The sequence below is a fragment of the Myodes glareolus genome, chromosome 1 (assembly GCF_982192425.1).
Source record: "Myodes glareolus chromosome 1, mMyoGla1.1, whole genome shotgun sequence".
Classification (NCBI taxonomy): Eukaryota; Metazoa; Chordata; class Mammalia; order Rodentia; family Cricetidae; genus Myodes; species Myodes glareolus.
Genome location: NC_142026.1, coordinates 26,454,397 through 26,468,209, shown reverse-complemented (window position 1 = coordinate 26,468,209; position 13,813 = coordinate 26,454,397). Strand labels below are relative to the sequence as shown.

The following is a 13,813-nucleotide window of genomic DNA, read 5'->3' as shown; positions in this document are numbered from 1 at the left end:
GGAGTGCTAGAGGAGCTGGGAAGTTTAACTTCTAGTCCGAACAGAAGGTTCGATTCCAGAGAGAGCTGAGAACTTAGGGAACTGGTGACTGAGGCATGCAGAGGACCCCTGAGTTCATGGAATTGAAGGATGTGTTGTGAACACACCACCCTTGACCTCAGGAGGCAGAGTTGTTTCCTCATTTCATAGACCCCGGCTGCTCTTTAAGGGAGCTGCATAGTCTGGAGATCCGAATCCTTTCTTGTGTGGCTGGAAGAGAATGGTTTTCTCTTGCTCACATCAGAGGACCCTGAGAAATCCAGACTGAGAGGCCTCTCTACTCTAGACCTCAGAAGATAGGGCTCAGCTGGCTGCCAGTCCAGCGTCCCCCTCTCTGACTTGATGTCTCCTCAGACCAACTACCCAAAGAAGAAGAAATACTGAGACTCTAAAGACTCAAGAGGGGAAGTATAAAAGCAATATGTCTTGCTCAAAATTGAATCTGAATCTGGAGAGCACAAAGGCAGAACTATTTCCTGAAAGATATTAAAGTATGAGGAAATGGAGGTCATTGGGAAAAAGATGCATACTTTGGAGAAAAGATCCAAGGGCTCTAAGGACAGATGCTCCAGAAGGAGAAGGGAAAGACCAAAACAAGGCTAGCACCAAGTCACTGTCCAGGACCTCAGGGAGAGGAGGAAACCTGGATTGCGAGGGGATTAATTCAGAGTGCCCAGTGAACACAATGTGCACGTTGTGATTTCTGGATAGAAGTTCTAACGCCTAGGCTAAACAGAACATTCTATGGGAATGGGCTGTTCAGGTTGCATCATAAACAAGGACTGGGAGAACGGCAGCTGGCAGCCATATTTGGCCGGGTATAGGACTGGGGGTTAGAGGACCATCTGCAAAGGTAGTTCAGTTGGTGAAGGGCTTGCTTTGCAAACGCAAGGACCTGAGTTCAATTTCCAGCGTCCACATACAAACAGCAGGCATGGTGGTGTGTCCCGCGCTTCCGTCTCGCCAGCAAGAACCACGCGGTACACATAGGATACTTCTGCAGTAAAGCTTTAATGCCCCTTGGGAGAGCGGGCATCAGCCAACATGGCGGAGACCCAGATAAGATGGAACCCATCCCTTATATAGGAAACAGACCCTGCTTTGGACGTGTCACTCTTTGATTGGTTCACTGCCCATTATCCCAGATGATGCCTCGGGAGTAGGCAGGGACGCAGCGGTAGAGAGTTACCAAGCACGTGCGCTGGGATTAAAGGCGTGTGCTACATCACCTTGAACTCACAGAGATCTGCTTGTCTCTGCCTCCCAGGCATTGGGACCAAAGGCGTATACTACCACGCCTTGAGGTCACAGAGGTCAATCTGCCTCTGCCGCCCAGGCATCAGGACTAAAGGCGTGTACCGCCACACCTTGGGGTCACCGAGGTCAATCTCTACCTTTGTTCCTAGAAGCAATGGAGAATGTGGTCCGGCCCTCCACAGTGGTGCACTTCCCTAATCCTTGTCCTGGGGAAACAGTGGCAGGGTGATGGCTGGAGCTCACCTGTGAGCCAGTCTAGCCTATTTGATGAATTCCTAGGCTACTGAGAGACCGTATCTCAAATGAGATGGATGGCTCTTCTGAGGCAGATGCCTAAGGCTGTCTCTTGGTCTGCACGCACACACACACACACACACACACATACATGCACTTGCCATCCCGAGATGTGCACACACATATAAAATCAAAAAAATCTCCATACATTTTAATAATTCAGAGACCGTGATATCCTGTACCCTCTCTGGGACTGTGTTTGTGAGAAGTGTCCTCAGGAGACACTGAGATAGTAGAAGAGGAAGAACAGGAGGGTTGTGGGAAGGACTGATTTAAATGCAGAGAGTGACCCAGATGGATGTGACTGCGCTAATTTAATGGCGAAGACAGTCTCTCAGAATAGGCACAACTGCTACATTAGCTAGCTGCTGCCACACAGAGGCTTACGATACACCAGTGACTTGGAACAGGGCTTTGAATAACTGTTAGTTCTGTCGGCCCAGGAAGGGCTTAAATGGTGCCATGCCCCGGGTCCCTCAGGTCACTGTGTATGAAACAGCCTGCACTCCAAGCTAAGGCTGGACTCCAGAAGGATAAGCTCATGAAGACCCTCAGGGCTGGACAGAAATCACATTCTTCCTTTGGGCTGTAGAATTCATGACAGTCCGCTTCATCCCTGTTGCTTCAAATTCTCCGTGTCAGCAATGGCCTGGATCCCCTGAATGGCCTCCCCAGTCAGGCTCACGCAGGATGAGCTTGCCAAGTAAGCTGATTAGGAACTTTAAATGTGTCTTTAAAAATCTCTGGACTTTCCAAGATGCTCTAGAATAGACATTCATATTCAGGGGGAGGGAATTACATGCGGGCGGATCACAGGGGCTCATGGGGAAGGGGATTTAGATAACCAAAGTAAAGTTCTATATAATTTTAGCCAGGTCTCTATGAGGCGAAGGAGTCACACACGCCTGCTATAGACCTCCTCCTCCCTAAGAGCAGTGAGTGCAGAAATTACCTTTTCTGTTGCTGGAGCAAACACCTCACAATCCTACTTTAGACTTCACCTTCGGAGCCGCACGCCCTGGCCTCTCTGAGTCTCCTTACAGGAGCTCCAACCCTGTTGTAGGCTGCCCAAGGTTTGCGGCTCTCTGGCACTTTGGCCCCATGTTTGCTTGCCAGAATATAATCTGAATTGTTTGAGAACCAGAGTTCCTAGTGTTCCCTTCGCGTGTGTCAGCTCCGGGGTTCAGTCAATACTACAGCAGGCCCCAACACAAACAGCCCAAAGAACCTGTTGTTAATCACGTTAATAGAACAAAGAAAGCCACTTAGAACATGTAGGTCTCTCCTGTGCTGCCTGTCACCCATATCAAGAGGAATGGGGGGGGGTGAGGAAAGGGTTGCAAATGATGTAAATGCAGTGTATTCACGTATGAAATTATAAAAAATAAAATGCATAAAGGTAGAAAAAGAAAATGTAAGTTTCTACTGTGGGGCATGGACATTGTTAGCCAGTGCTAGACCAATGGGCTCAATCAGCCTCCTTTCAGCCACAAACATGTTGATTCTTCTTTCTTCACAGTTTTAGAGCTAGTGAATGATGGATCTAAAATGATTTCTGTTTAGTGTTCATAGCCTCAGCGTGTCAAAAAAAAAAAAAAAAAAAGCAAGGTATAGCCTTGTGTTGGATCCGTTTTTTATCTCTCTATAGCAGAATAAATTTAATGATTAACCAATGCTTGTTTGGGATTCTTGGTGGCGAAGGTCATTTATTGTTTTTGTGTATTATAAAACTATGTGTATTTTTAAATGGATAAGCTATTTAAAATATTTAAACTATTTTAAATGTTTTAAAAATAGAATTGGTATTCTATTTTTTTGTGACCAAAACTCCTAAACAAGTATTGGTTAATCATTAAATTTATTCTGCTATTAAAAAATACAGTGAGAGCCGGACGGTGGTGGTGCACGCCTTTAATCCCAGCACTCAAGAGGCAGAGTCAGGTGGACCTTTGTGAGTTCTAGGCCAGCCTGGTCTACAAGAGTTAGTTCCAGGGCAGGTTCCAAAGCTACAGAGAAACCCTGTCTCAAAAATCAAACAAAATAATAATAATATTAGTAATAATAATAATAATAATTAAGAAATACAATGAATAAAGACATTCATGATAATATCGTTTATCACAGTCCATTTAATTCTTTATATTTCCTGGTTGTTTTTGGAATGGGTAATGTCCCAGAAATTATATCACTCTGTTAAAGGTGTGGTCACATCATACCTTTCCTGTTGAAGGAATGATATTTATTTACTCATTTATTTTTGGGTAAAGCTGCATCTTTTGTTCCATGCTATTTATAGAGCGAACAGAGAACTCTAGGGATTTTGTGTGTTTCTGCACTGTGATCCATGCAGACATGAATTAAGTCTGAGTTTTTCTAGCTCTGCCCATCGCTTCCCTAGGGGAACAGACTGAGATTGGGATGCACAAGGGACAATAAGGCTAGGGCTGAGATGCTAAGTGAAATGGTTCAGAAGATGGTAGCTCTGTAACAATCGAAAAACTGAGGAAGTCTTCAAGAAGAAAGTCGAGCTCGAATAAAACAGGATGACATCACAAAGCGAAGCTGAAGTACTAAGAGCACGTCTGAGGTGGGGGATGTCACTCAAGGGGTGAGTGTTTACTAGCGAGCCTGGGGTTTAGGTTCAGTCTTGGCATTGCAAGCCAGAAGAAACAAAACAAAGCCAGCAACAAAACAGCCATTGTCCTCCAAGGATATTTTTAGCTAATTGTCTTTACTGAGCTTACTTTTCTGGGAGATTGAAATATAAATGATTTTCAGTTTTAAAATATTAATTGTAACTAACTTGGGACAAGAAAGATGTATAATCGGCGCATTGCTCTTTATAGTCTAGATCATTCTAAAACTAGATTTAGGAAGGAGCCCTCTTGGAAAAGAAATTTTTCCAGAAACGTCATTCTCCATCCCTTAATCTGAGAAGTATGAATTATTATTAATTGTGACTGAATTGAAGTTTATTTTTGCTGGAGACTAAACATGTTTCCTAATTGTGCATGCCCAGTCCCTTGCCAATGGGTGATGTGTATGTCAGTCCTCAGACTTAGCTTGAAGCGTGGACCTGGTTTTCCCTGACAAAATAGGATGTTTTTGAGGCCAATTTGGAACTTGGAATGATGCCCCATTCCTCTGGCAATCTCACCTGCATGTCAGCCAAAGTCCACTGGCTGTCTGTCATCCTTTAGTGAGGACAGGGTTATGATGTTGTAGCTGCTATTTCTTCTGCTATTTCTTCCACAAATTAAGATGTGTGCTCGGCTCCGATGGTGCTCAGAGATCCGAGGGGGAATCAAGGAGGGAATGGATACATTGGGATTTGACACAGGGAATTCTGCGACAATGGAAACCATAGCAAGTTCTCAACACACAACGTTGAAACCTGCTTCGCCTGGGGAAAGTCAAGGTTCTGTTTTATAGCAAAAGGTGCTGCCTTGGGAATAGACAAAGGAGTTCAGTTCTGTCAGGCAAAGCCCAGTCCAGAAAGAGGGGAAGGCAGATATGTTTGGTCAGGAGTCAGGGTGCCTAAGACAGTACTTGGGGAACGTCCCGACGAATGTCAGGAAAGGCATAAAGGTGGGTCCTAGAAGCCAAGAGGAAGGCTTGGACAGGAGAAGCACCTGGGCATATCATGGGTAACCTCACCGTCTATTCTGTATATTTAGTTTCTAGTGCATAGCTACTCTATTCTAATGACCTACATGGCCATGCGATTATAATTTTTAGTAGAAGGATTACCAAACTTAGACTATAGAAATGCAAGTGACTCAAGTGTGTACTAGTGATGTGAGCCCTTCCCAATTCACAGAGATCATGTTTCTGCTAAGATGAGCTTTTGTTCAGCCTTGCTGCCAAAAATCTCCCAATGAGTGCTCGGGTAACTGAATGCCTTATCTATCAGAAAGGAAAAGTAACAGTGAATAAAATTATTGCCAAAGGAAAAGAAATCCAAATGCATGAAAGATTGCAATTGTATGCTTGTGATTTGGGGTGTTTTTAGTAAATCTATATGATTGTAGTTTCTTTTGGTCTGTGGATGTCACATTCACAAGCCCCTGTCGTTTGATCCCCAGGAACACATATACTGATTGTGGTGGTGTTCAGTGAAATCCCAGTACTGGGAGGATCATCTCAGCTACATAGTGAGCTTGAAACCAGCCTGGGTTTTGTGAGACTGTAACTAAAAAAGAATATAGATGATAGATAGATAGATAGATAGATAGATAGATAGATAGATAGATGATGGGTAGATATATTTATGATACGTAAATTTTGGCCTAGAATTTCCTCTTTAACCTTATTTGGCAAGGGTAGTTAGTTTTATTGTCCTGGCTGGACCGGCGAGCGATTGCTGGGTGCTCAGAGAGCACGGCCTCAGTGTAGCCTTTCAGGTCTGCTGGACTTTGCTCTGAACTTTGGTGATGGCTTTAGTTCACATTACAACTGGATCTGTTGGTTGTCTGGTTCCCATTGATCAGCCCAATGGAAACTTGTGATCTTTGAGATAAATATTTTGAAGCAGAGAGGAATCCCCTGCCCCCACTCTTCTAATTGATTTTTAAAATTATTTTGAGATTATAATTGCATCATTTCCCCTTCCCTCTTCTCCCTCCAATTCCCCCCATACATTCCCTTTGCTCTCTTTCAGATTCATGCCTTCTTTTATCTTTTACTGTTTTTATAGCTATATATGTTTGTATGTATATGTATATATGTATATAAACTTATATCAACACACATGTATACATACACGTAGTTTCTAAATATATAAACACAACTTGCTCAGTCCATATAATGTTACATGTATGTGTATGCTTCAGGGATGACCATTTTGTGTTGTATATTCAATGGGTGTGCTCTTCCTTGAGGAAGACTCTGCTCTCTGTCTCTATATCTCTCTGTTTGTCTGTCTGTCTGTCTGTCTCTCTCTCCTTGAGACAGGGTCTTGAACTTGTTATGGAGTCAAAGACAGCATTAAACTTTTCATGCTCTTGCCTCAAACTTTCGAGTCCCGGATTCCTTGTGTGTGCCACCATGCCTGGTTTCTGTGGTGATGGGGATCAAAACAAAACCTGGGTGAGCTACACCCCCAGTTTCTAGAAGTGGAACTTTAGGAAGAGACTGTGTACACCCAAATGTAGAAGAAAGTTTCACATTACGGAGACAGGGAGATCCCCTTCAAGGCTCTGTACACAGAGAGAGTTAGGTCACGTTGTGAGTGACTGTTTCCTGCAGGTACGAGGCAGTTAGATTTGAGAAAGCTGAGTTCTGAAAAACGCTTAGGAAAAATCCCAGGCACAGCACCGAGCAATACTTGAAAATGGCAGGTGAGGCAGAACAGGAATCGAGGGCTGTCACTGTAAAATGCTCAAGGAGGGCGCTCCTGTGGATGTAGGCTTTCTGCTTTTATTTTCTTCTGTCCCCCTTTCTTGAGCCTCTTTCCTAAGGCAGTGATAAAGAAAAGAGGGGAAAAGGCCAGCAAGATGTCAGAGCCCATGGGATGAGTCACTGGGTGTGGCAGTCACTTGTGCAATGCGAGCTGAGGAAGGATGTGGCGTGCAAGTGAAGTCTGCCTCACACTGCAGCGATTTGCTTCAAGCCTCTATTTCTTGAGCAGCCAGGGAGAATAAGCATTGCACTGTTTATGTTCTCACCTAGATCAGAATGTAATTTTTCTTCTACTCCAAAGGCTGTGGGGTGAGGGAAGGAGACAGAAAAAGGGAGAGGGAGGGCTGGAGGAAGGGAAGAAGGGCAAGAAATCTGTTCATCTGTGTTGTACTCTGGCTTCCCTGCAGGTATCCCTCCTCCCAAATAGTACTGAGTTTTTTTATTTGTTAATTAAAAAAATAATATATTCATTGTGAAAAAAGGTGTGTGTGTGTATGTATGTATGTATGTAAATGAAGCAGAAATGCGTAGCTGTGAAATCAAAACAATCTATTTTGGAAGTAATCCAACCTCACTTCAGACATTTGTATGTACACACAAAAACATCCTATTTTTCCTTTTACACAAGCAAAGTTTTCTAATTTTATTCAAGGATTTAAAGCTGTTAATTGCATTTATCTGTGTGTGTGTGTGAGTATGTGGGCACGTATGTCATAACTATACTCATGGAGGTCAGAGGACAGCTTGTAGGAGTCAGTATTTCCCTTCTACATGTGGGTCCTGGGGATTGAACTCAGATGCCCAGGCTTGGTGACAAGCACCTTTCCCATGTGAGCCATCTCACTGACCCCTTAGATCTGTACACTTCATCTTTGTTCAGTGGGCGCTGAACTCCACACGCGGGTCTGAAGTAAATATTCCTTTAAGTGGTCACCTTGACTAGGGAACCACTCACGGACTTGAGTCCCCGTTCCTTCCCTTCGCTGCCTTGTGACAGCAGGCAGCTTCTTCCCTCAGTTTCCCCTTCGTCTCCTGGGTGTTGCAGTGAGGGGTAAATCAGACATTTGGCACCGAGAGAGGGCTTGGGACATGTGCTGTCAGGGTGCCCGGAGACTTGAAGCATGGGCTGCTTTCCTCTTGAGTGTGAGTCTATGCGTGGAGAAACCCCTCCTGCTTCCTTTTGACTCAATGTAGAGTTGGAACCCTTGAAGCATCTGACACCTAGTTTTTACCTTTGCTGTTATTTGTCAATGTCAAATGTTTCTCAGGCTATCTAACCATCTCCTGTTTCTTTTGGAGATTCAGCATTTGCCATCAATTTTTTTTTATATTTTTTGAGAACTCTATACATATACACAATGAAATGTTATCATATATATTCCCCTTCTCCCCAATTCCCCCATGTCTGCCTAATACTTACCCCTAACTTCATGTCTTCCTTTTTTACTTTCTCTTTTTTTGGTAACTCAGTAAGGTCATTTACTGCTGCCTATGTGTGTATGGGTGTGGGGGCCGGTTATTAAGAAATTTTAACTTTCAGGTTTTTGGCTTTCTATGTGATACACTTTGAGATATGCAGAGAAAATGTAGATAAGCTCCTAAGTAGATAAGACACTATACTTACTTTGGGCGGGGATTAAATTGGTTATTTTCTAATAAGGTACATTTTTATGATATTTCTACAGTAAGGAGTACACACACATGCACACACAGATACCCATGTAACAAACAAGCACACACACACAGACATGCATTCACACACACACAAATACATACACACATACAGGGACACACATCCAGACAGACATGCACATGCATGCACACACATACACGTGTACATACAAACACACACATACATGGCACAGCCACACTGAGGCAAGCACACATGAACACATATACCTCATGGACCTGCTCCAATGCTGTCACATGCTGGTGAGACCCTTCCTTTGGAAGGTTACAGGGACAGGGGAGTGCTCCGTGGGTCACCCTTTCTCATTTGCTTCTCTGCAGGAACACACTGTGAACTGTACAAGGACCCTTGTGCTAACATCAGCTGTCTGAATGGCGGTACCTGCGACAGCGAGGGCCTGAATGGCACGTGCATCTGTGCACCAGGGTTCACAGGTGAGTGGTCCATGAGTGTATTTTCAAACTCACCGCATAGACCCCATGGTTGCGGAGGTTAGACAACCCCAAATCTTCTGTCATGGATGATTGCAAAGCAGAGACGCCATTGCGAAGTGTCAGGGGGCGTGGCTTCAACGAGATGGGCATTGTGAAATGTCAGGGGGCGTGGCTTCAACGAGATGGGCATTGTGAAATGTCAGGGGGCGTGGCTTCAACGAGCTCTATTTTAAAACAATAGACAACTAGGCTGTCATTAAACTCGGCTCTTCTGAAGCCAGCATTTCTCACTTAGATCTGCTGGCACTGCCATCGCTGGACGTTTCCAGAGCTTAGCTCTGGAGCATGAGCCATGAGCTTATGAGAACAGTTGAATGTGTCAGTGTTAATGTAGTGTGAAGGGTACAGGAAGGATCAAACACGTTTTCCGTGTGAACTCCATTCAGACACTGTTGAGTGTTGTAAAAGTAACAGTTTTGGTGTTGGGGAGGAAGGATGTAAGGTCGAGTAGGAATGTGGGGACACACTGGAGTAGGTAGCGAGAATTAAATGACAGCTGCGGACAGAGGAGCTGGGCTCACTCTAGTCTCCGTGGTTCCTGAACATTGTCAGGGAGTTGCTTTTAGATCGGAGGATCCAAGCTAGTGTGTGTGGTTTTTTTTGGTCCAAGCCCTAGCTCCTGAACTTAGGGAGCTTGCAAATCCATGAAAGCAGAAGTGCGTGTTATGTTGGATGTGTGCGCCGAGGGGAGGTTCTCAGTTTTCATCAGATTCTCGAAGGAAGTCTGAAACCACGAGAGTCCAGAATATTCCAAATTTTAACCTTGCTTTTCCCTGCAGAACTTAGAAACCTTGAAAGCTAAAGAATAAGACAAGGTCAGGGGCTGGGGCCATAGCTTAGCAAAGGGCTTGCGGGCAAACTTGAGGACCTGAGCTTTATCACTGGATCCACATACAGAAGCGGAGTGAGGCGGCACACTTGTCCCCCAGAGCTGGGACAGGGAGACAGGCCAGTCCCCTGAGCTCACCGACCAGCTTACCTAGCCGCTTGGCAAGTTCCAGGTCGGTGGAAGACCCTGTCACCAAACACAAGGACAACATTCAGGGTTGTCCCTTGGGGTCCACATACATGAGCACACGTGAGCATTCATATTTCATACACATATACAATACGCACATACATGCCCATAAAAAGAACACAAGGTCTATATTTTTGGAATGTTGTTAAGTCAATCAAAGTGGAGGATTCTTCCACTACGGGTTTGGGAGAAGGCTGCCCATGGAAGAAGGAAGGATGCCCATGGAAGAAGAAGAAGCATGTGTTTCCGTAGAGAAACACAAGGCATCCTCTGCTGGGGACCGCTTTGCTAGGCTTGCTCTCTTCTTCTGGGCCACTGTGGCCACCTCCAAACTCTACAGCACTTTGCAGAGTTCACTCTCCAGTCCTTCTCAGGGAAACCTTATCTGTTTACCCTTGGGGAAGGTGCCAACACCTTGGGGAAGGATCAGTTTCTGATTTTCCTATTTATCTTTTTTGCACCCCGTGTTTTCTTCTTGTGTTGCTCCGAGACTGAGAAGTGGGCTTGCTCCAGAAAATGATTTGCAGATGGTTTTGTTTATCTGGTGGTTTATAAACGCAGAGAGACATTTATGCATTAGTCAGTGGAGGCAAAACTATATCGGGGAAGATTTCAGGGTCTTTTCCAGATATTTCTATCTTACTAGTAATTAAACACAAAAAATAGAAGAAATTAGAAGTTTAAAGCTATTGAAATAATAATTCACCAGTTAACACCATATTGCTGGGAAATAACATTATTAATATATTGACTTTCAAGAGTTTTCCTGAAGGCCTATGAATAGAATATGGCATTCAGTTTACATGTACTTATATGGACACACATGGAATAATAATATCATGTTACTTTGAGGCCTACTTTTAATTAGACTAAACAAATAAGTTAATAATAAATGTGTTTCCATACCAAGAATTACACTTTCAAAATATTTATTTTATAATTTTATGTGTGTGTGTGTGTGTGTGTGTGTGTGTGTGTGTGTGCATGAGTGCAGGAACCCACAGAGGCCAGAAGGGGGCATTGGACCACTGGATCTGGAGTTATAGGAGGTGTGAGCTGCCCAGTATGGGTGCTGAGAACAGAACAAGGGTCCTTTGGAAGAGAACCCCAAGCCTTTATTGTTGAAACATTTTTATTGGTTGACTTGTTAGTCTATGAAATGCCATGATTTATTTTTAGTTCATCTTCAGTTTTATTTTTGGCAGTTAAGACTGTTTCCAAATTACAAACAATAATGAAAGGAATATTTTTACACATGTATTTTTCTATATGTACCCCTCACCTCCCTTTAGTACACTTTTTCAGGATAGAAACCCAGGGGTCCAGGAGAACAGATTATTTCATATATGTTATATTCCCCAAGGAAGAAAGCAAATATAAACGCCAACTTTCACACCTAATAACATGACTGTTTGTTTTCTTGTCTTGACACAAATGCTCCTGAGTTATCATTCTGGAAGGCAACGGCACCATTTTATTATTTAATTTGTAGATCTGAGGCTCAAAGAGTTGAAAACTTTAAAAACATTTCTTGCCAATTGTGTTCCTTATTTTCTGAACACTTCCCCATAACTTTGTTTGCTTTTCTGCTAGGCCATCCACACTAATCTTTCTTCCTAGCTGTTTAGTTCATTACCTTTGTTTTACGTGTATCATATTTCAGCTTTACATAATTAAATCTTGATTTTCCCCCTTTTTTGTTCTTGGTTATCAAATGACTTTAACTACTGAGGCTTTGTTGGTATCCTCATATATCATTATAACCACGCACAGGCTATTTTTGAGTATTTAAATCTTTAATATATTTGAAATTTACTTTTCGACAATTTTTCTAGGTGAGAAAATGGAATATTTACTGCAGAATATTTAATGAACCTCCAACTGCCTCTTTAGTAAACTGTCTTAGAGCTCTCAAGCATGTACCAAACTCATAGATTATCCTTTCTTTTCTGCTTTAAATGTTAAAATGTTGGCTAGCACTTCAGATAGTATTATTGCCACTGTAAGTCGCTCTGCCTGAAAACTGTGGAATAATTTTGTTCCTTTTCATGTATGTATGTCCCCCACGTGTGCCTCGTGCCCACAGAGACTAGAAGATAGCGCACGATCCTCTGGGCCTGGAGTGACAGGTGGTTGTGAACTGCCTTGTGGGTGCTGGGAACCAAACCCAGGTCCTCTGGAACCATCTCTCCAGCCCCTAACCTTCTTTTCTTTTCTTGCTTACCTGCCTTTCAGTGCATCTGAGGTCAGCCAACTAGCGAGTGTTTGAGAACCTCTTCGTTGATGGAGTAGAGTGAGTTAGATAAGTAATAGTCATCTAAGTAAATACTCAATCCAATGCCCCATTTCTCCCAACTGAGAGCGCTTCCCTGCTCTCCAACCTGGCATTCTTCTGAACAGCTCTATCCATGGGACCGCCACCCTGTGACGATCCTTCTCATCTTTCATTTATGGGTTTGGCATCCACCCTTTCCTCGAAGGCTTTGTTAGTCTGTTAGCTGTATAGTGAGCATTCTCCATGGCTTTAGTTTGAGTTTCTCTATGGCAAAATGATGGTGAACGTTTTTATGTTTTTTTTTTAAATTTTGATATTTGAATATCCTCCATGGCGAAAGGTCTTTTTATGTCTATTGTCCATCTTCCATGCCTGTCACAGCATAGTGAGGCCTCCTGCCATCAGCGTAGCTTGTGGCTACTGATAGCCTTGGTCACTAGCTGAGCTGGTGCTCCTTCCATTTTCCACCCTCATTTCTCGACCATGCTGCACTGTGTGGAAGGAAGTCACTTGGCATGGTCAACCCTCAGTGAGTGGGGCTATGCTCCCCTGTATGAGGATGGGTTAGCTAAAGGACTGTTTGGAACTCTTCCTTGTGAGAGATTTGTTTATTATCCATTTATTAGTTTGTTCAATCATTTATTTATATTAGTTAGGGTTCACGGGTACTTAGTGTATGGTTTATGTTACAGGACAACACATTCTAGTTTGTTTTATCGTTCGCAATGTTCCCACTTTGGGCACTGGGAGGTCTTTCCTTTGACAGCTGTGCCCCTTCCACATATCCCCGTGTGGGTGTTGGGGTGGCTGCTTTGTTGTGTTGTGTTTCAGCTCTTGCCTGTTTCCTGATGTTTTCAGACTCTTTAGTCTCATCCTGTCTAGTTCCTGCCCTCACCCTGGAATCATCTGTTTCTTCAAGGTCCCCTGACTCCTTCTTGGAGAATGACTGAAATAAATATCTAGGCACTAACAGGGCTTGCTGCTATTATATGCCAGTGCTGTCAGAGCCTCTTGGCTGACAAGCCAGGGACTGTATGTGGATACACTAATGTGTGTATATGGTGCGCATCTTACTATACAGCTCTCTGTACCTCTAGTAAGATTAATGAGAACTCATGGTGATGCCCAAACTCTAATCCAGCACCACCGGGATCATGCTGGCCTTCTTTTATTTATCCATAACCCACCCCCGAAACACACAATAATAGCAATGTAAGTGCTTCCCACTATCCCCCCTTTGTCGTTAAATTCCAACATGCTCAGTATCAAAGTCGCTACTTTGTGTTCTTTTAGAAAATCACTTTTCAACCAGAATACAGGATCTGCTTGCAACTCATTTTCATTCA

At 43.5% G+C, this 13,813-nt stretch overlaps 1 protein-coding gene across 1 annotated transcript in view; it reads left to right on the top strand.

Moving 5' to 3' along the window:
- Positions 1-13,813, top strand: part of Dner (delta/notch like EGF repeat containing) — a 297,016-nt gene that overhangs the window by 258,306 nt on the left and 24,897 nt on the right. The window contains exon 10 of the mRNA XM_048459360.3: positions 9,001-9,114. Coding sequence (XP_048315317.3) covers positions 9,001-9,114 — 114 coding nt within the window. The remainder of the gene's footprint in view (positions 1-9,000; positions 9,115-13,813) is intronic.